Source organism: Amblyomma mixtum, chromosome 3, assembly GCF_055824585.1.
Source record: "Amblyomma mixtum isolate Tamu chromosome 3, ASM5582458v1, whole genome shotgun sequence".
NCBI classification, from domain to species: domain Eukaryota; kingdom Metazoa; phylum Arthropoda; class Arachnida; order Ixodida; family Ixodidae; genus Amblyomma; species Amblyomma mixtum.
In genome coordinates this window covers 109758370-109777674 of record NC_143014.1, presented here as the reverse complement: position 1 = coordinate 109777674, position 19305 = coordinate 109758370, and the positions used below count along the sequence as shown (strand labels likewise).

Here is a 19305-nt window from a genome sequence, read left to right as displayed (position 1 = left end):
AAACACTCTGTCAACGAATATGCGCAGTATAAACAGCGCACTTCTAGCAGTCATTTAGTGGCTTAACGTTGCAGCGTTTCTTTTTTCATCATCGGGCTAATTATTGCGAGGAATGATTACTTACAACGCATGTGCACTAGTCCAAAAGCCCGTTTGCGGTATTTACTTCTTTTTCTGGGTTATCAGGGATCCTTGCTTTTGAGTGGAGTCATTTTACTGATTCAGAACGAAATATATACCGCCTTCGTCTGACACTGCTGTATAACTTGTCAAAATAGTGCAACAGCGCTTACCCCCTCTGCTGGTCGAACAAGCGAATACTGTCCATCCGACACAGAAGGACCACATGATCCTGTCGATGAACACCAGTGGAATCTTGAGCCACTGTGCAGGGGGGCCCCGACCGCGGTTCCAGTCATATTTCAGGAACACGGTTGCGAGGGCACAGGTTAACGTTAGGCACCACATCCCCACCTGCTTCATCTAGGACAAAAGAGAAAAATAGCATCGCTGTGGCAGTCGCGCATCCGAAGCTTGTCCACACGTACGCAAGCCTAACAGGCGCTATGTGCAATGGGGATTAGCATGTACGAGTGACTTACTTGCGAGCTCAAAGCGACACGGTTTTCAAACTGAATTGACCCTCCCGTCTTAATAACTAAGAGGGTACTTTCTAGGGGAAAAAAAAATTGTAGCAGCAAAAGGATAAGCAAAAAAAGAGGCGCTATTGCTGCAGGCCGTTGTCACAAGAAAACTGGGATGGCATCAAGCAATTTTAATTGCGGATCTCTGAGGCTAGGCCACATCCCCGTCTACATCAAGCGACCACCGAGTCCGCAATCCACTCTACGTCATCATCAATGTCACGACTTCGAAAAATGGAGGTAAAAGCATGCGTTTCGCAAATACAAAATTCTTAGCAGTAAATCCGCTTGTTCCAATCGAACGAAAGCAACACAACCCCAAAAAACTTGTAGGGTCTGCTCCCGGTAGCAGCTCAAATCCCGCGCCGCTCACCGCGGGTAGCCTCGGACCCCTTCTTCCCGAGTGGTGGGGCGGGGGGAGCGAGGCTAGGAGGAAGCCTTCTTAAGGCGCGACTGCGAAGGCTTGCTCTCTCTCTTGGACCAGCCCTGCCAGAGGACCACCTGACCCCGCTGCCCCACGACGACGACCGGCCCCCCTGATGTGAGATTAAACCTTTTCATACAAAGACCTGCCTCGAGTCACTGCCTGCGCGTCCCCGCGCAGAGGAATCGCCCACAAACTAAAGAATAAAGCTTCTCGGAAAAAGAAAGCAATCGGATGAGTTTTCCTAAGCGCTCATTAAATTTTTTTTAAGAAAGGTTGTTTTGTTATGTTAAAACATAATTCCTTCATGTTGTAAAGGACGGAAAGATGGACACAGGCGGCCGTTTGAGCAAACCCTTGCTCAGCAATTCATTTCAGTACTTATAAACGTTTACAGTGTCGGCATTTGTCCCCCATTGGCGGGAACATCACAAGTATAACATTTTTCGCATGTTCGTGCGGACCAAACCAATATGTTAATGATGTCATAATTATCATGGAAATGGTACAGTGGAGGCTGGAAGACAGAACACCAGATAGCGTTCATTAATGATGCGTACCTTTGATATCTTGATTTGTCGGTATTTTTTCAGCAACAGGTAGGTGACACATCCGGAGAAATAACACATGGCATGATAAAATGGAAGGACGTACACATCGTTTAGTGTATCAAGAAGTATGCTGGAAAAGAACAATGTTTTCGTCACAGGAAGGAACGGTTCACAAAAAAATAAAAACAATGGGAGATGCAGTTTTCTTTTCTTTATGTTCGTCCAGGGTGTGCCTCAGAAGTGGAAGGCGACATTAATTAACATTCATTATATGGGGAAATAAGACCATAGTACACTGGCCGCATGATGTGACAAAGTTTCCAAGCAATTATTATCTTTTGCACCAGAACCATTCCACACATTGTTTCGACGTGACACAGCTTATCTACGTAAGTTTAGCTTTATGAGCGGTCGTCTTTAGTATTTGATACGAAGCGTATAAAACACAGAAACTGAACTTCAGCGGCGTGCACTTTCATCAAAAGCCTTCTAGAATAGCTAAGCACGAATAAATAAGACCATGGCGATACATTTCAAATTCCTTCGCTCAAATAAACATGAAATCGTTTCCTTCGTGAAAGATCCGTCTTTCTGGTGTCACACAAAGAGATCCACTAAACAGCACTAGGTGGCAGCAGCGACCAGGTGGCCAGAATAATTTGCTATGACAAAGTAAAAATGTTCTATTATTCTTAAATAAATGCTGCAGCTAGAAACTGTTTGCAGTGGGCCTTATTATGTAAAGGAAGAGGAGTCATTCTTATAAAGATGTTCGCGCCTCAGTCGTCGACTTGCGTTTAGCTACCGTTTTATTGATGGTTACGATCGTCTACCAGAAGAGCGTCAGCCAATCACCACCTAATCTTATGATCAGAGCCGTAAGTAGCTAGCTGAAACGAAAGTTATTATATTTGGCAAGACGTCAGGCAATGACGTCCTTTTAGTTATCAAGGTATCGGCTGAAATTATACGAAATACTCCTGGAAAAAGAAGTATACCATTTGATGAAAACCTACATTCCTTAGCTGCCCTTCACGTGTTTTTAAATATTTCTCGTAGAATTTGAATGTCTTGGCCCTTCTCGAAGTGAAACCTAAGCGCGGTTATGGTTTAGGTAGACAAAACGAGGTTGTATTGAAAACAAGAGAAACAAACAGAAGACAGAACAAATCTCATTACGTGAGTACAGCAGAAAAAAAAATGTCGCAGCAAATCCTCACAGACGTTGACCGTGTCTTGCGAAGCAATCATTTTCAATGTAAACTTGAAGCGACCTGAAAAGCTTTGTATGCCTAGCCAATAGTAAGCACGCCTAACCGGATGGGAATAAATCACCCAACAAAAGTAAAAATACATCCTGCACAGAAATCAAACCCGCATGAAAAAAAAAGAAAGCTTCAGCTTCTAAAGGAATACTGGGCAGCTAGTCTCACTTGTGTTTACAAAGTAGCACAGTTCCACCGAGTGCTAGCAGACATTAAGTTGCTCAGGTGCGCTATTGGTGTTCATATTCACAGAACGCTTCCGATCTGTTATGTACGCTGCACTGTGATAAGCATGCAACTCTTCTCCATATTGCGCGATCAGTACAGCGTGCTGAGTTGTTTTCTTTTAAATCAATGAGAGCCCAGCTGTTTTCTTAACGAAACCGCTGGCTGTGGCGAGGTTTATGTTGCCGCTTTAATGATTGTGCATTCATAAGTTTTATTACGCACAAACGTTCATTTCGACTGCTAAACCAGTTTTTTACGAAAGAGGCTGGCATGCCAGGGTAACCTGACACTAAATTGAGGAGTATTTTTACTAATTTCTGAGACGAGCGTTGCTTACAGCGTGGAACCCTGAATAGTGTCTCCGGAGAGCAGAATTCTGGCGATGAGAATAACCACCCTGTGATCCAATATACTAACCGATGTTTCCATGAAAACAAGAAATGCACACAAATCTTCTGTCGTTTTCTGGTAAAGTCACTGTATCAGCGTCACTTTTGAAAGGCCTGTCGGTCTTCGCTGTCAACTTTTCCCACCAGCCCAGCGAAACAATGCCGTTGTGATCGTGAAATAAAATACCGTCTAAGATACGATATATGAACACGAAGAAAAATGGTACCGTACCTATATCACTAGGACTAACTTTTCAGGTACCTTCTGTCTCAACCAAACCTCACGAGATGGGGAATTCTGGACAGCAGTAAATGTCTTTAAAACCAATATCAACAGTATTTGATTGCAAGTCCTGCAGAATTTTGTTGATTGTTGTCGCTGTAGGTGTTTTTTTTCTGAATTTGTGACCATGAATCTATGCCAGGTATTTTTAGCATAAAATTTGTTATTTATGCACATGTACTACTTTATTTCTATGTGCAAACAAGTAAATATTGTTACGGTTGTAATCTCACAGCCGAGGCTTCCACCCGGTTTAACAGGCCAGAGACAATCGGCGAGCGAGCAGCAGGGTCGAACGGGCCAAAAACACTACCTCTTCTCTCCTTCCTCCACCTCGCCTTCCGTAGCTACACTTCAAGTCCTTAACACTTCCCCCGTCGCAGGCGAAGCCCGCTATTGAGAGTCAGGCATCGCCACGGGGATGACAAAGTTTCAGCCGCGCGACATGGGTGAGTTCTGTGCGGGCAGAACGTCTGCCGCTTCAGGCGATGCGCGCAGTCCTATGAGTGATGTCACTCAGTCACTCCAAGACGACATAGGGACCAATAGTAGTTCGCGAGCAGTTTCTTGCTTAAGTCACGCTTCCTGAGTGAACGCCAAACCCAGACCAATTCGCAAGGGAGGTAGGTGACTTGGCTATGATGGTCGTCGTAACGGGCTTTGGAGCGCTCTTTTGGGGCGAGAGTTCTCAGGCGAGCTATCTGGCGGGCTTCCTCGGCATTGCAGGGGATCTGAGCGATCCCAGGGTTATTGTCGGTGGAGAAAGGGAGTATGGTATCCAGTGCGTTTCGTGGACAGCGGGCATAGAGGAGGAAGAACGGACTGTAGCCTGTACTTTCGTGCCGAGCGGTTTTGTACGGGCTCGCGATAAAAGATAGAGTTGCAGTCCTGTGGTCGGAGGCGATATACATGGAAAGCATGTTGGTGAGTGCCCGGTTGGTTCGCTCTGTTAAACCATTTGCTTGGGGATCATTGGGTAAAATGTCTGAACTGCAAATGGAAGTCAGCCGAGCGTGAGTATTAGTGAGAGGAATGGCCAGAGCCGCCGAACCTTGCCGTTAGGCCATCGCGGCAGGCGCTAATGTATGCAGGGCTTGAAGAACAGCTGCGAAGGAGAAAGTGTAGGAAGGAGATAAGAGGAAGTTAAAGTGTTTTTGGCCCGTTCAACCCTGTTGCCCGCTCGCCGATTGTCTCTGACCCGTTGAACTGGCGGGAACGCCTCGGCTGTGAGATTGCAGCGGTAGCAATATGTACCACTGCGTCATTTACAGGTTCTGTGGTGGTTTGTAGAGATATTGCATGAGGAATTTAATTTATGCTTGTTTTGTGTTGTACACGTATTAGAGTTGTGTGCTGCTGTCTGTATCAGAGATAAAAGGCCCGGTCACGCCTACGGCTTGTTACCTTGACTTCCCTTTTCTCTTGAAGAAAATTAATACCAAACAAAGTGCGCAAGGTGATGCAGGCGGCAATCCCGTATTTATCACGCTGCCAAAGTGCCTAGTATTGCTCAAAGCTTGATTTAACATATTTCTGGGTCTGCTGGATTTACTTTACGGTAAATTCTCATCATTCATATCGAGGTTACCAGGGGCGTAGCCATGGGGGAAGGGGGGGGGGGGGGGGCTTATGGGGCTGCAGCCCCCCCCCCCCCCCCCCAAATTTTTTCGAACTGTCACCGACCGCAGCATGCATGGCCCACGTACTTATCGCGACTTCTACTATCATAGTTGTGTTCTTGCCTGGATCGTCTGCCCTTCCGTGTGTAAAGTTTACTATCTGTGATTGCGCAAGATGTTCATTAGCCTTGTTTGACGCAATATATATAGTGACGTTTGCTTAGATACGTAAATTGAATGGAGAGATACGTGTATTTAAATATCTTGTTGCGAGGTTTTGTATATACGTACTGTGACTTTGTTTCCAGTGACACTTTTTTGTCCTTTATCAAGTTATATCTTTGCACTTCTAAGGTATATTTTGCAGAACGAGCAAGTGTTCGCTGTTGCGACTAAAATTTTGATGTGATTACTCGCAATTCATGACCGGTAACAGCTGCTGCTGCGCAGTACACTGAAACAAAGGACAGCGTCATTGAGATTTTTTCCTGGCCGTTGCATATGTACAAAAATGTTAAGGTTCTTGAGCGATAAATATTAATTAATATATTGGTCCTCTACTTGCTTATTTCATGGCCGTTAATACGTTTTCATATCAGCGGCATGCGCTGCTTTGCTGGTTTCAGACCGAGATAGTTCTAGACTTCGTGTGATATTTTCTTTACTTATTAAATACGCAAAAACATGGAAGCATTGGTATCAGTTATGTTGCCGCGATTTTTATGACATACGAATATATTCTTTTATTTTAAAAAATGCATATTTCACTTGTTTAGACAGTGCGTAGCGTTATCTAATACACAGTGGCATTGTCAGTGGCAATGCAGTTACTGTTCTTCTGTTTGATCCCTGAACAAATTCTATAAGGAGGCCACGCTGCAACATGAGCCCCCCCCCCCCGAGCAAAATTTCTGGCGACTCCACTGGAGATTACGTCTATTGAGCATTGCTTGATACCATAGAATTCCTGATATTTGTGTTCACTTGACCTCCAGCTCGAGACTGCGAGAACGTTAGCATAGGTTGTGAGATTCGTGGAAACTTTACCCAATGTCTGCCACAACAGGTGTCATGAAAGGAGGGTAAGGCGTGTTGAAGACCTGCCATGCTGTTACCGTGCAGCATAGCAGGCTGAAGCTGATGAAGACAGCTATCAAGGGCCAGTAGTATCTGTAAAAGCACGGAAAGAAAGTTAGCGGTTTCTTTTCCTCTTTTCCGTTAAAAATGAAATTTTCGTTAACATTAAACAAACTAAGCTTATCTTTGCATAAGCGAGCTTACTTTCTTGATCGCATGTTTCCACAACATGCAATATGAGACAACGTCATAACAGAATAGGGTGACAAAAGCTGCAATGCGTCTGACATGCGTAATAGGTCACTGTCGACTTTGACTACGACATCAACTTGACCCGAGGGCGTTAATTTATTTATCCAGGAAAGGCCGTTAGCATCGAAAACGAAACATTCAATGCCTGCTTCGAAGTTCGAGGCATAGACAGAACAATGACATGAAATTTCTAATTTGCTTTGTATTCGTGCTATAAAAATAAAAGTTGCTGCACTCACAACAAAAGCATTAATCTTATTTTATAGTCATGTCAAGCGCTAAATTTAATTTCATTTACTTGGAGCGCGTTCAGATGCCTCAAGTGGCACTTGGGGCTATGCAGTGCTAAACGGGGAAGCAAAGCGTTTTCTAGTAATGACAAAAATGGCGCCAGTAAAGGGCGGGATTTTGGAAAAAGTAGACGAGAAAGCGCAGATTTCTGAAAATTGATCGAGCCGGTAACAGAAAAAAACTTAAAACATGTTTAACAAAAAAATAAACGTTTTTATATTACTAGGGCACTGCAAGTCAAGACTAGTCGGAAGGGGTTTCTATCCTGTCCAGAGTTCTGACAGCAAACAACATGGCGGCATGCACAGGAGCTGCATGTTATCTTGTTTTTTTGTTGTACCGTTTTGCTCGTTGCAGTAATAAGGCATTTTTTTTTTTAGAAACACTGTTACAGATCAGGCAAACTTGTGCGTGCTTTTGATACATTTTGTGCCCTTGATATCGCTGCCGGTCAGGATGCGCTCTCGGACTCCGAGTCTGTTCAGTGAACGCACTCCAAGAATATGCTCTTTTACGAATGACACTCCGCTGCCGCTGTGTGGCTTTGTCATAGAGCACTTGTAGCGAGAGACGCTCTCCATAAGCGCCCTTAACTATGCGCTTGACAAGGTATTAGTTCTTCGACGTACCTTTTCAGTATCAGGATAGTGGGCAAGGCCACGAGAAATAGTTGAAAATCTGCTGAAATGAACCAAAGGTGACCAAACATTCCCTGTAAAAGTAAAACAGTGCGTTAGCAAAGAATCTGCTTTGCATTTGGAGCTAAGATGTCAAGAACACTAGTGTCGCCTCTCGTCTCCGTTCTGAGAGGCTCCACTCACAAGCTCGCCTGCCACACACATGATCCACATGACACTACATGGCGAATTCTCAACGGCTGGAAAACAGACATGTTACGCTCCTTTGTAATCTGTCTTAATAGTCGCTGCTCTATAGTCGCTCATTAGTAATAAAGTAGAGTTTGTTTCCGCAACGTCTTCGCGAGAACATGGCGCCAGTGGTGGCCGCCACAAGGCTTCAGTTTCTTAGGTTGGCTTCACCACATTACAGTGATGTGGCATGGAAAATGAGTACAAGAGATCGAAGGCCGCTCTCAAGCACACCCACGTGCACCTCGTGTGGGATTTCCAAGTGCTAGCGCTGTCACCAGGTGTCCGAGGCCCCACTGCCGATCTGTCTCCACCCGCGCGCGGGAAGGGACCGAAGGTGCGTCGTTAGGAGAAGCGCCATTTGCAAAGTTGCGGCGCGCGGTTCGATACATAGAGCGGGCGGAGAATTGGTAGTCCGATATACAGATTGACTTTCCTATACTTTTACTTAGCATTTTCTAGAGAATAATCGGTGTGGTCGACATAGCGAATAATTCAAAATATCCGGGTATGATATATCCGGGCTTGGCTGCATCATACGGCAGTTTGCTTACGTCTTGAAACTTCCATATGGATTTCATCTGCGCATATGCAGATGAAATCGCCCCGTTCTTTGTCGAATGAAAAAACGGTGCCGCAAATAGAATTTAAAGTATGAATAAGCGAATAAAATTTTATACTTACTACTTCCGTTTCGCCATACAAGTTTCGTATCTGTAGTACAATGTGTCCCCACTGATTCCGAAACTCGTAGTAAAATTTCTCCATCAACGCCTTTAGATTAGGACCGGACACAACGAGAGGCAGCAGTAAGCAGCTCATCATAGCAAAGAAGACAGGAGCAGTAGTTCTGAAAAGGAACGGTCAAAGTTCTGCATTGAAGCGCTACAACATTACTGAAGGCTTGTCCTCCAGTTTTTCGCTAAATTATCTTATTTTGCTCTAGGATGCTCGCATGCAGTCGTCCGCATTTCTCCAGTAGTCCTGCTACTGGTCATTACTTATTCTTAGTTATTCACATCGACAGCTACCAAGTGACCAAGTTATGCGTAAAATGTGCCTCGTGAATGAACTTAGTTCTTGACAGCCTCGGCTCATGCAGCGAATAAAAACGCACAAAAGGGGCAGAGATATAAGAAAGCATGGATACACTGAGTACATGCGGCAACAAAACCCTGTAACTGCTTAAAGCCAAATTCGGTCGTTGTACTCTTTTATCGTTGCAATCTTCATAAGATTAAGTTCGACAGTTCTGTAAACATCCACCAACCATAGTTAGAGCTCATGAGGCAATAGGAAGGCAGAACTTTATTTAAATTATGAAGAATACAAAAGAAAAAAAAATATGTCCTCGTGGGTGGGCCTCTTGGTACAAAAGACCAAGACCAGCGCTGGCTGTAATTTTCGGCGAACGGATGACCAGCAGAAGCTGGTGGCTGGGCAATGGGAGGGACAGTCAGTGATCCCACAGGGCCCTTGAGGAGTTCCGGATGAGCACTTGGGGCCGCTGGCACATTCCCACACCATGTGGTAGAGCGATAACGTGACCAGCTTCTGCTGGTCATCCGTGCGCGGAAAATTACAGCCAGCGCTGGTCTTGGTCTTTTGTACCTAGAGGCCCACCCGCGACGACATAATTTTTTGTTTTCTTTTTTCTTCTTCTTAACTTAAATAAAGTTCTGCCTTCCACTTGCCTCATGAGCTGTAATTACTATTGGTGGATGTTTACAGAACTGTCGAACTTAATATTACATTGGAGGTATGTCGGTAGGGTGAATGGCATATCGATTTTCAGGCGGGGTCGGTAGCTGCCGATACAGGACAGCTTCCTGTCTCGTGAATGTGCGATGAGGTAGGGGGTACGTGTGCCGGTCTTTACGAGCCTCATGTAGATTGTGTGCTTAGGTATGGCGTGGAAATTTAGAATTCATCATGCCGGTAAAATTCTATACTGCTTCTTCGCACAAGTATTGCACGAAACCGGCTTGGAGAAAGCAGGCAAGAATACAAAGATGGCAACCTCCAGAGGTCACCCTCTTCAAGATCTATTTGTCCTCGTGATTTTAACGAGAAACTTATTTTTCCTGCCTTGAAGAAACCTGAGGCAAAATTCAAGGTGCTGCTGAAGAGAGTACCGCTCTACGCACTTCCCAGGATATACACGAAATGCGGCAAAAAATGTCGAGCATTCATCATATGATTTTCAACCGACTACCTTCTGATATCCCAGGCCCGGATTCTATCAAGAAAGCCAAATGAAGAATTAATTCTTGGCTGCTCAACCACGAGGGTGAATTCTTTATTCTTTTCATCTTTTCAACTTTACTACCACGAGTAGTTTCACTTCCTTGCAACTTTCTTTAACTATTATCTCAGGACAAGGCATGGTTACATTATAATATTTCGCGAAACTACAAATTTGCGCGATGCTTTTCGCCGTTGCTGTTTCTTTGTTTCTTTACTATTTTAGTGTTATGTGATGTGACTGTGTGCAAACGTGAAATAAGGATCAGGTGCAATATGAACGCATCGCTTCCTTGGCATTTCTAAATCTCCTACCTAGTGTGTTTTGTGTCAAGTGATTCTCTACATCCTAGGGTTTTGTATTGCGTAATTCCTGTATGATGTGTTCTGTGCCGCGGCACCCTGAATACTTCTGCCGGGCAGTCTATGCTATGAAGGGTTCGTGTATCGTTCGACTGCATGACCTTCCGTTTGAGGCGCATTAAGACCACTGTAGCTGTTTCCGATGCTCCACTCATTGTGTCATCTTTTCTATACTTGCTTTAATCTTTAGTATTGTTTTATCTGTTGCTAATTGTGCTTTCAAATCACGGCGTTGCTTATCACTTATGGTGTGTCTTCCTTCCCTTTTCAGATAAAGAGATAACGCTAACATAATAGTGCGGCATTCCTGCATTCACAATTCTAAGTTTCCTTGTATGCTCGCATTGAAGTCAGCTGCCCCCCTGGCCGTTAGTGTTGGTTTTTTTGTTGTGCTTTTCTCCTGCACCTTTTCCTTTCTTTTGTGTATGCTCTTATCCTGCCTGTGTTCCAGTGTTTTTGAGTATGCGCTCTATGCAGCCTCGACATTCTCTTTCCGCTGCTTGTATCACACTCACTAGTGTTTACGGTTTTGTATAGTATAGGTCTTCTAGCTCACACATCTTAGTGATGCCTTTCAGACTGCTTTCTGCTTTCTTCAATCCTGCCTCAGCGTATATGGGGAACATGACTCTTCAGTCGCAGTTACGAGCGCCGACCTATGGTGCCAACACTTGCACCGAATGACTATGTGCCCCGCCCATAAGCTCGCGACTCTTCTTTTGGCTCAAATAGTATCTGTAGCTCCCGCAGAATAAAATTGCATTGTATTGCATTGCATTGTAGTTTATCCCATTGTATTGTATTATACTCTATTCTAATTTATTGTATGCCCATTTTTCCTCAATTTATGGCTCTGGAAACTAGGTATCATTCGGCAATCAGTACTGCTGTTTGCAGAAAAACTGTAGTGAACTTGCTATGAAACGTAGACAAAAGTGTATTGCTATTGGGGTTTAACGTCCCTAAGCGACACCTGTGCTTTTAGGAACGCCTTAGTGGAGTGCTCCGGATTAATTTGGACTACCAGGCTTCTTCAACGGAGTTCTTGCATTTCGCCCGCACTGAAGCGTGGCTGCCGCAGCCGGGATTCGATCTCTCCACCTTGGGATCAGCTGATGAACGCCAAAACCACTGAGCCACCATGGTGGGCAAACAAACATATATATTCAAAGGAAACTTTAAACTTCAAACAAAAACTGCCAGCTTTACTTACCTGCCAGCTTTACTTACCTAATATGGCGCCGTACAATGGCAATAACTGCCACCAGAAGTCTGTTATGAGGCTTTGGCTCGATATTATGTGCGAGGAGGAAGCCACTGAAAAGAACAGGAATTCCAGAAAGTTCCGAAGAGAAAAATAAGCAGTGGCACGTTTCCTCTACATTTTATCTCTTAGTGCAAGTTCTAATCTGCGCAATCATTATCCGTGGTTCGCGCTGCTACTTCAGCGATTTATAGAAATTTATAGCATTGGAAATCGATAATGATGCGTAGCTTGAGCAAATAAGGTGAAGTTAAACCGATGAATCTGCGATATCGGGTGTTTCTTGTGGTATTCAGCTGGCGAAGAAAACAATTGCTGCAGGTCTTATAAGTACAGTCTTGCAGCAGCCTGGAACGGCCTTTCATTTCAGTTTCAAGTTAGGTATTTATTTTTCAAGCCTTGGCTGCCTTTTAAAGATTTTTTTCATTGCAGGGTCTGCCAAAATTCGATGAATTCATTAATTTCTTACCTTATGAAGAAGAAAACATCTACGCTCAAATATCCAGTCATGATAAGAGAGAAGCTGATGTTGTCTGCGTAATGCAGAGCGTTCACCATACGGGCTGCAAAAAAAAAGGTACAAAACATACATAATACTTTAACATAGTAAGGCTTACGTACTTTAAAGAACGCGTATTGCACTTACGTACCCACGCAGCTCTTCAAAACGTTCTCAGAAATGCGGAAAAAATAAAACGACACAAGTGGTGCTCGTGTTCATCGTTTTCTTCGGGCCTGATAACGTCTGTGCCTTGCTCGCTCCTTTGTAAGGTGTCACAACGCCGCAGACGAGAAGAGCATCGCACATCACACTTGAAAATGATCGGCGACTAGTAATCGTAAAATCAATTATGACAGCAGTACTCGTACGAGTCTGCTGTCATTGCTGGCATTTCAAAAGTAACTCCACGTGGTTTTTTACTGTTGAGGTCCAGCTGCCCGAACTACCACTGGATAACCTTTAGGTGTGCAAGGGCTCATTTGTTAGGCCCTTGCAGCTAAGAGCCCTTAAAATTAATCCCAGGGTGGGAATGTGAAGAATTGAGAACGAAAAATAGAACCTAAACTTTGTCTGCCTCATTTTTGAGGCGTCGCCTTCTAGGTCGGTAATGATCGTTTTTGCTTCTCGTTTCACGAGCTGACTTCAGGAGTATTTTGCTCTTGTATTAGCCCTCCTTCAAGCAGCATTAAATGTATGGTTGAAGAATAGTGAGGTGAGCTAGCTGCTTGGTTATTTTTGGTTTCAACGAAAAAAATGCGGATAAAAACAAATTGACTGATCCGGTGTTCTCGAAAAAAAAAAAGCATCTCTTCATAATGTAGAACGTATACAAGCGTACAGGAACTAAAAGGTTTGAAGAAAACCCCGAAATGACATTCTCAGCTGTTCTGATACTGTTTGTGACGCCTTACCTTGGCGTTACAAAAAGGAATGCTTACTTGCACAAGACTATACAGCTAAGGCAGCAATTTCGTTTTGTTTGGTTTTAATAGATGCTATAGTGGGGTACAGATTTGATAAAAAAAAAATTTTCTTTGCATTGAAAAAAAATCTCGGGAAATGCCAAGCTCCATTGTCAGTTTTCCATCAGTAATCGTGTCAATACTCACATGTATTGATGAAATCAAAAATATTATAGGAGTGTCCAATGACGATCATGAACATGCTGAAAAATCGCAGGCCATGAAAAAATCTGTACGTGTAGGCGTCGGAATCCGGGTCCTTGGCAACTTCGAGAAGACTCTCCAAGTTTGCTCGCACGGAAAATGCCGTCATAACTTTGGCAAGAAAGCCTGCGAACAGAGGAATGCAAAAGATGCGCTCTATTTCTCGCTACCGGATGTCTGGAATTAATCATTGTTGTATGGAGCTATAGTTGTATGGACCATAGTTATATGGGTCATTTATGTCGCTGAGGGAAGCAGAGGGATGGGATAATGAAAGGCCTCTTAAAGTTAGATAGAGCACAGAAAGAATCTTTTGAATTCATTTTTAATTGCTCCGTCCAGAGTCGCCCATTCCTACACGTGGTGCATTTAATTTTACTTCCTCTACAACCAGTAGACGTAAACCGCATTTTAAAACAGTAGTTAAAAAAATTGCTGAGGTTTAGCTCTAGTTAAACCGGGCAAGTTGCGTAAGCAGCGTGGAGCCTGGTTGAGCGGGGCTGAAACGGTTGCTATGGCAACGGTGCTCCATCTGTTTGACCTCGCTGCGGCTAAAGGTCAACCGTGACCGCCACCGGGAACTAGGCGACGGCTCGAAACCTGGCGCAGTATTCTTTACGCAATAAAAAATGCAAGGGACAGAAAAAGACCACAGGCCGTCTAGTTTTGTTTTATGCTTCACGTCTCGTGATACCTTTAAAAGCTTCCACGGCAACTTTACCGGGGATCAGATTACTTTCGAGCTTGTACTTAAGAGCAATCCATGGCCGTCATGGTCAATTTCAATTCCGCTGTCAAATCTTGTCTGTGACTCCCGCTGTCAAATCTCGGCTGTAACGAGAGCAGGGCGTCGTTGCAGGCAATGCCGACAAAGGGACTAGATAGAATCGTAAAACAACTACTATGTTCTCATTTCAGCGCTAACGTAAACTTCGAACTGAAGTTTTATTTTACACGAGCAGACAGAAATTGCAGGCGAAAGCAAATAGTACTTTTTTCATGCCCAGATAAGCTATTATCTTGTTTTAGAGATGGCTGTTAATGCCTTCTCATCTTCAATCTAGCGATAGAGATGAGGCTTATTGGGTAGTAGGAGCTTGGTGCGACAGCAGTTGCGTAGAATGCAATGGCCCAGAGAATTCGGGGAGCACGGGGAAAGTATGTTTATTGCAGTAAAGTTTAATAGTTTCGCGGGGAAATGGGCTATTCACATGGGGATATCTTGAGTACTGTTCTCAGGAAGCAGCAGTGTATCTAATGATAAAATATGGAAGAAAAGCATGCCATTTGCGTTTTTGTATAATCAGTGTTGCCATGTAGCATTTTGAAACCTTACGCGCATAGGCCTTAACTGTAGATTTTAACGCGAATATTTTTAGCCTGAGAATATGCATTCAGTTGAAGCCGCCCTAAAACAGATACTTTTAAAGATTTCGCAAGCATTTGTTCCGTGTGGGAAGTCCATTAGCCGCTTCAGCACAGGAAATAACGTTTAGCTACTGTGAATCCACTTTGAAACGTGTAATGATGGGACAGTTTATGCCCACTGTGGTTAAATTACTTAGGCATTTTTCGTTTGTTTTTCATACGAGTCTGCGTAAAAACGCTTCACCTCGTCACTGTCTGTTAACTTTAAATCTTGTGAAGAAAAACAAATCAAAATTTGCGACAGGCCGCTATAATCGATGTTTGCACCAAAGCATTGCGACGTATCACGAAATTCTCCGCCTTAACGAGAAGTAACATATAGTGAACAGTACCGAGATAGTCCATCGTACTATTGTAGACTGCTATAACTTTTCATTGATTGAAGAGCGTTAATAGGATGCATTACTTATAATGTAGCGTACATAATGGACAGTGCCAAAGTTTTTTGTCAGTTTGCAACACTACCTTTCGGTGAGAGCGTCTTCGCACTGAAACAGAAATCTCGGTGCACAATTAATGCCTGGTGTTTGAAACAGCGGAAGGTGTACAGCTTGGAGGTTAAGCGCGATAGTTACCGGTACCATTTACTCAAAAATGAACGTTCCACACCTACTACTTGCTCACACAGCTTCCGTTTTCCTAAAATTGGCGCCCGTAACTTTTAGATTGTTATTGTTGTCATTATCATTATTATTATTTTCAGTGGAAGTCATGAAAAGTGTATACGCTAAAAGAGGCACAAAAGCAAGCCTATCATAGCAAAAAAAAATAAAAATCGTGTGGCCCAGATGAAATACCAACGGTATTTCTTCAACGGTACGCTGAATGGATGTCGTATTATTTGCAGCTTTTATTCGAAAAATCTTTGCGGGATCATTCAGTACCTCAGGACTGGCGCGATGCCACCGTTGTTCCGATATTTAAAAGTGGCAATAGGCTATGTGTAAACAACTACAGACCGGTCTCGCTCACTTCTGTGTGCTGTAAAGTCCTAGAACATGCAATAGCAAAACATATTCTGTATTTTTTAGAAAAAAACGATTTATTATGCCCAGTTCAGCACGGTTTCCGATCTGGCCTTTCGACGGTGACACAGCTAATCGAAACTGTACATGACCTTTGTACAGCTACAGATGAATGCCAACAGGTAGATGTTGTATGTATAGACTTTGCGAAGGCATTCGATAAAGTTGCACATCATAAACTACTTTCCAAATTGAGGAGCCTAGGAATTAGTGAAAATGTAGTATTGTGGATTCAGGCATATTTAAAAAACCGTTATCAAAGGGTCAGAATCGGGAAAAGTGAGTCGGGGAAGTGTGAAGTTGTGTCTGGGGTGCCGCAGGGGTCTGTTTTAGGCCCACTTTTGTTTTTATTGTATATTAATGATATTCCGTCTAATATTAACCCACCTGTAAAAATTAAACTATTCGCCGATGATTGCCTAATTTACACGCGTGTAGCCTGCACGGAAGATCAGATCAAACTAAATAAATGCCTACAATCATTAAACTCGTGGTGCCAAAGATGGGGCATGGTAATTAACTACAATAAATCTACATACACTCACGTAACTAAAAAACAGAACGTTATCAGATTTGAATATAATATTGGAGAAAATACCTTGGTCGAGGTGCAGAGTTTCCGGTACTTAGGGGTGACAGTGACGCATAATCTAGACTGGCGTATTCATATTGAGAATATCTATTCAAAAGCGTACCAGAAGCTTTGCTTTCTTAGGAGAAAACTTCCAAACGCAACTAGAGAAATTAAGTTAGTCGCCTACAAAACGTTTATACGACCAGTTCTGGAATATGCGAATGCTGTGTGGAGCCCTCACCAAAAATGCTTAAAAAAGAAGGTAGAAAGAGTACAGCGGATTTCAGCACGTTTTATATGTTCAAAGTATCGTCGTACTGACTCGGTTACAAAGATGATGCAGCAGTGTGAATTGGAAACGCTGGAAATTAGAAGAATAAAACATAGACTCAAACTTTTTTTCCAGATAATGCAAGGGACATTAAAAATAAATAAAGAACATTATGTGAAAGCGCCTCTAAAACGTGGTTCCCGGAAAAACCACAGCAGGGTACTACAGCCTATTAACACACGTACGGATGTGTGCCGGTATTCTTTCTTCCCTGATGTAATTGAAATGTGGAACAAATTGCCAAGTGATGTTGTGGAGAGTATGAACGTGCAACAATTTGAGCTAGGTGTTGATATATTTTTGAGAAATGGTGCACAAATTTTGAACTCTGACTCATGATTGCTCATTTATGTGTTTGTTTTTGTTCCCTCCCTGTAACGACCCTCATTTGAGGGTTAACAGTATGACCAAATAAATAAATAAAAATAAAAATTTTGACTGTGATGGTAGAATACGCCTGCCTTAATTTATTACTCGTGCTATTTATTGTGATTCAATCCGACTTGACAAACACTGAGATGGCGGGCTAAATAATGTGGCACATGAATTCTTTATTTCTTTGCAAATTCTGCATTTATGTCGCATACGCAAAAACAAAAATACTCGTCTTGGTAAGAGCGCTCACTTTCCCTTTCATTCTGGCAGTTTGTGTTTCCTTTACCAAACTTCACACTTAGTGCCCTTAGCCGTAACTAGAACAGGAGGCGACCCACCGCGGTGGCAGCGGCTTTGGCGCTCTCTGCTGATCTCAGGGTCGCCGGTTCGATCCATGCCGCGGCGGCCGTATTTCGATGGAGGCGAAATACAAAAATGCCCGTGTGCTGTGCATTATCAGCGCATGTTGAAGATTCCCAGGTAGTCTAAATTAATCCGTAGCCTTCCATTACAACGCCTGTCATAGCGTGAATTAGTTCGACAGGTTAGACCCCACAATTTACCATTTAGCACAGGAGGCACTGAGCACTTTGCCATCTTTCATGGTCACGAAATAATGGTCTTCTTCTTCAGCTGTTACACTCTTTTTCACTGTCTCACTTAGCACACCTTCCTTAGTTGGGCTATCTTCAAAATACCCTTCTTGAATGACAGCTTGAAGTGTGGGCTTAGGCGATTTTATATTCTTGTTCTTTCAGTTAACGCCTTCCTTGCTACAGCTATAGTGTGCGAATCTGTTAAAAAAAAGAAAAAAAATGCGCTGCTCCTGTGTTTTCTTTAATTTTCTTTTTCGGTCTCTTTTTGTAAGCGTGTGCGCCTTTATCTTTCTTCCCCTGCAAACAGTGCATGTGCTTGCGCACGACTGCATCTGTTCTGTCAAGTATTAACAGAAGCCTAATGTTTCTTCTGCGCAGTATGTATTTCTCGCACGGTTTCGAAGCGCTGACAAAATATCCATTAACAAGGCTAAAAGGTTTTCTTCCTATTTATGTTCAATGCAGGAAAAACGCTTTTTTCACTGGCCTTGAATGAGACCGGTTCTGCTGCGTTGTGAGTTTTTTTTAATGCGCTCTTCTGACCAGGGAGTTCGGTCCTGCCGGGGCTCAGGAAGGCGTATCTGTATTATTGGCTTTTCCTATTGTTTAATTTCATATTAATGTTCATTGACTAGGTGTTTTTTTTTAAGAAAAGGCGGAACTGTTCATCTCAGTTTCCGCAGTGCCGTTCACCCTGAAAGGAAACTACAGCAGCCTTAGATAGGCTGCACTCTGGCGTACTTGGCACGACGTAGTTCATTCGCGACACACGTTCGCCTGACAAGATTAGCACTCCACATCCTAACACCTTTCCAACCCTCCTCCCCTTCACCGGGCCTTCCCCCTCGGAGTGAAGGGCACCCCGGACGTCAGTGATGAACGCTTTGCCCAGACGAAGTCAAGTCCTGCTGTCGAAACGTTGGCAGGCAACCGGAGGCTTTCCCTTCTCTTTTTCAATATGTGTGCCGAAAGCAGTTTAGCCGTACAATTCTAAAACCGAAACTAGGCCGCATTTCTGGGAAATAAACCAGCACGATGTTTCCTTTTTTTCCTAGTTGATTTACTATCTAACTACTCCAAACAGACCCTCACGTGTCAAACTTACTTTTGTTAGCTTTAACACGGTTCAGGTAGATGTCAGTGACGCTGCTCACGCAAATCGTTGCGACGAGGGCGCCAAGTAAGGCACTGCACAAGAGAAGGTAACAAATGAAGGCCGAGTAAACGTATTTTCCTCTTCTACTGAGAGCACCGATGCTACCCACGCTGTTCATTGTTTTGTTTTTGTATTCGGTGGGTCAAATTCCAATTTAGTGCAGTGAGATCTACTTATCTCCTTTTTTTTATAATGCTCTGAGAGAGATTGTGGCAAGCATAAAGGTACTGCACATAGAGAATTAGAAATATTTATACATCAGATATTTCTGAAATGAAACAGGAAGACTATAGAAGTGAAAGCACTATGTTTATCTACTTGACTAAACTTAACATAGTCACCTCGCTACCAAGAAAACGTGAAATATTCTTATTGTCTCTGAAATCATG

General features: G+C 43.3%; 1 protein-coding gene across 1 annotated transcript in view; it reads right to left on the bottom strand.

Annotated features, from left to right (window-relative positions):
* Positions 1-19305, bottom strand: part of LOC149351350 (nose resistant to fluoxetine protein 6-like) — a 38552-nt gene that overhangs the window by 2610 nt on the left and 16637 nt on the right. The window contains exons 5-13 of the mRNA XM_089580698.1: positions 18866-18948; positions 13375-13557; positions 12233-12326; positions 11730-11816; positions 8577-8742; positions 7653-7735; positions 6451-6573; positions 1629-1749; positions 294-483 (exon numbers count right to left, since the gene is read on the bottom strand). Coding sequence (XP_089436824.1) covers positions 294-483; positions 1629-1749; positions 6451-6573; positions 7653-7735; positions 8577-8742; positions 11730-11816; positions 12233-12326; positions 13375-13557; positions 18866-18948 — 1130 coding nt within the window. The remainder of the gene's footprint in view (positions 1-293; positions 484-1628; positions 1750-6450; positions 6574-7652; positions 7736-8576; positions 8743-11729; positions 11817-12232; positions 12327-13374; positions 13558-18865; positions 18949-19305) is intronic.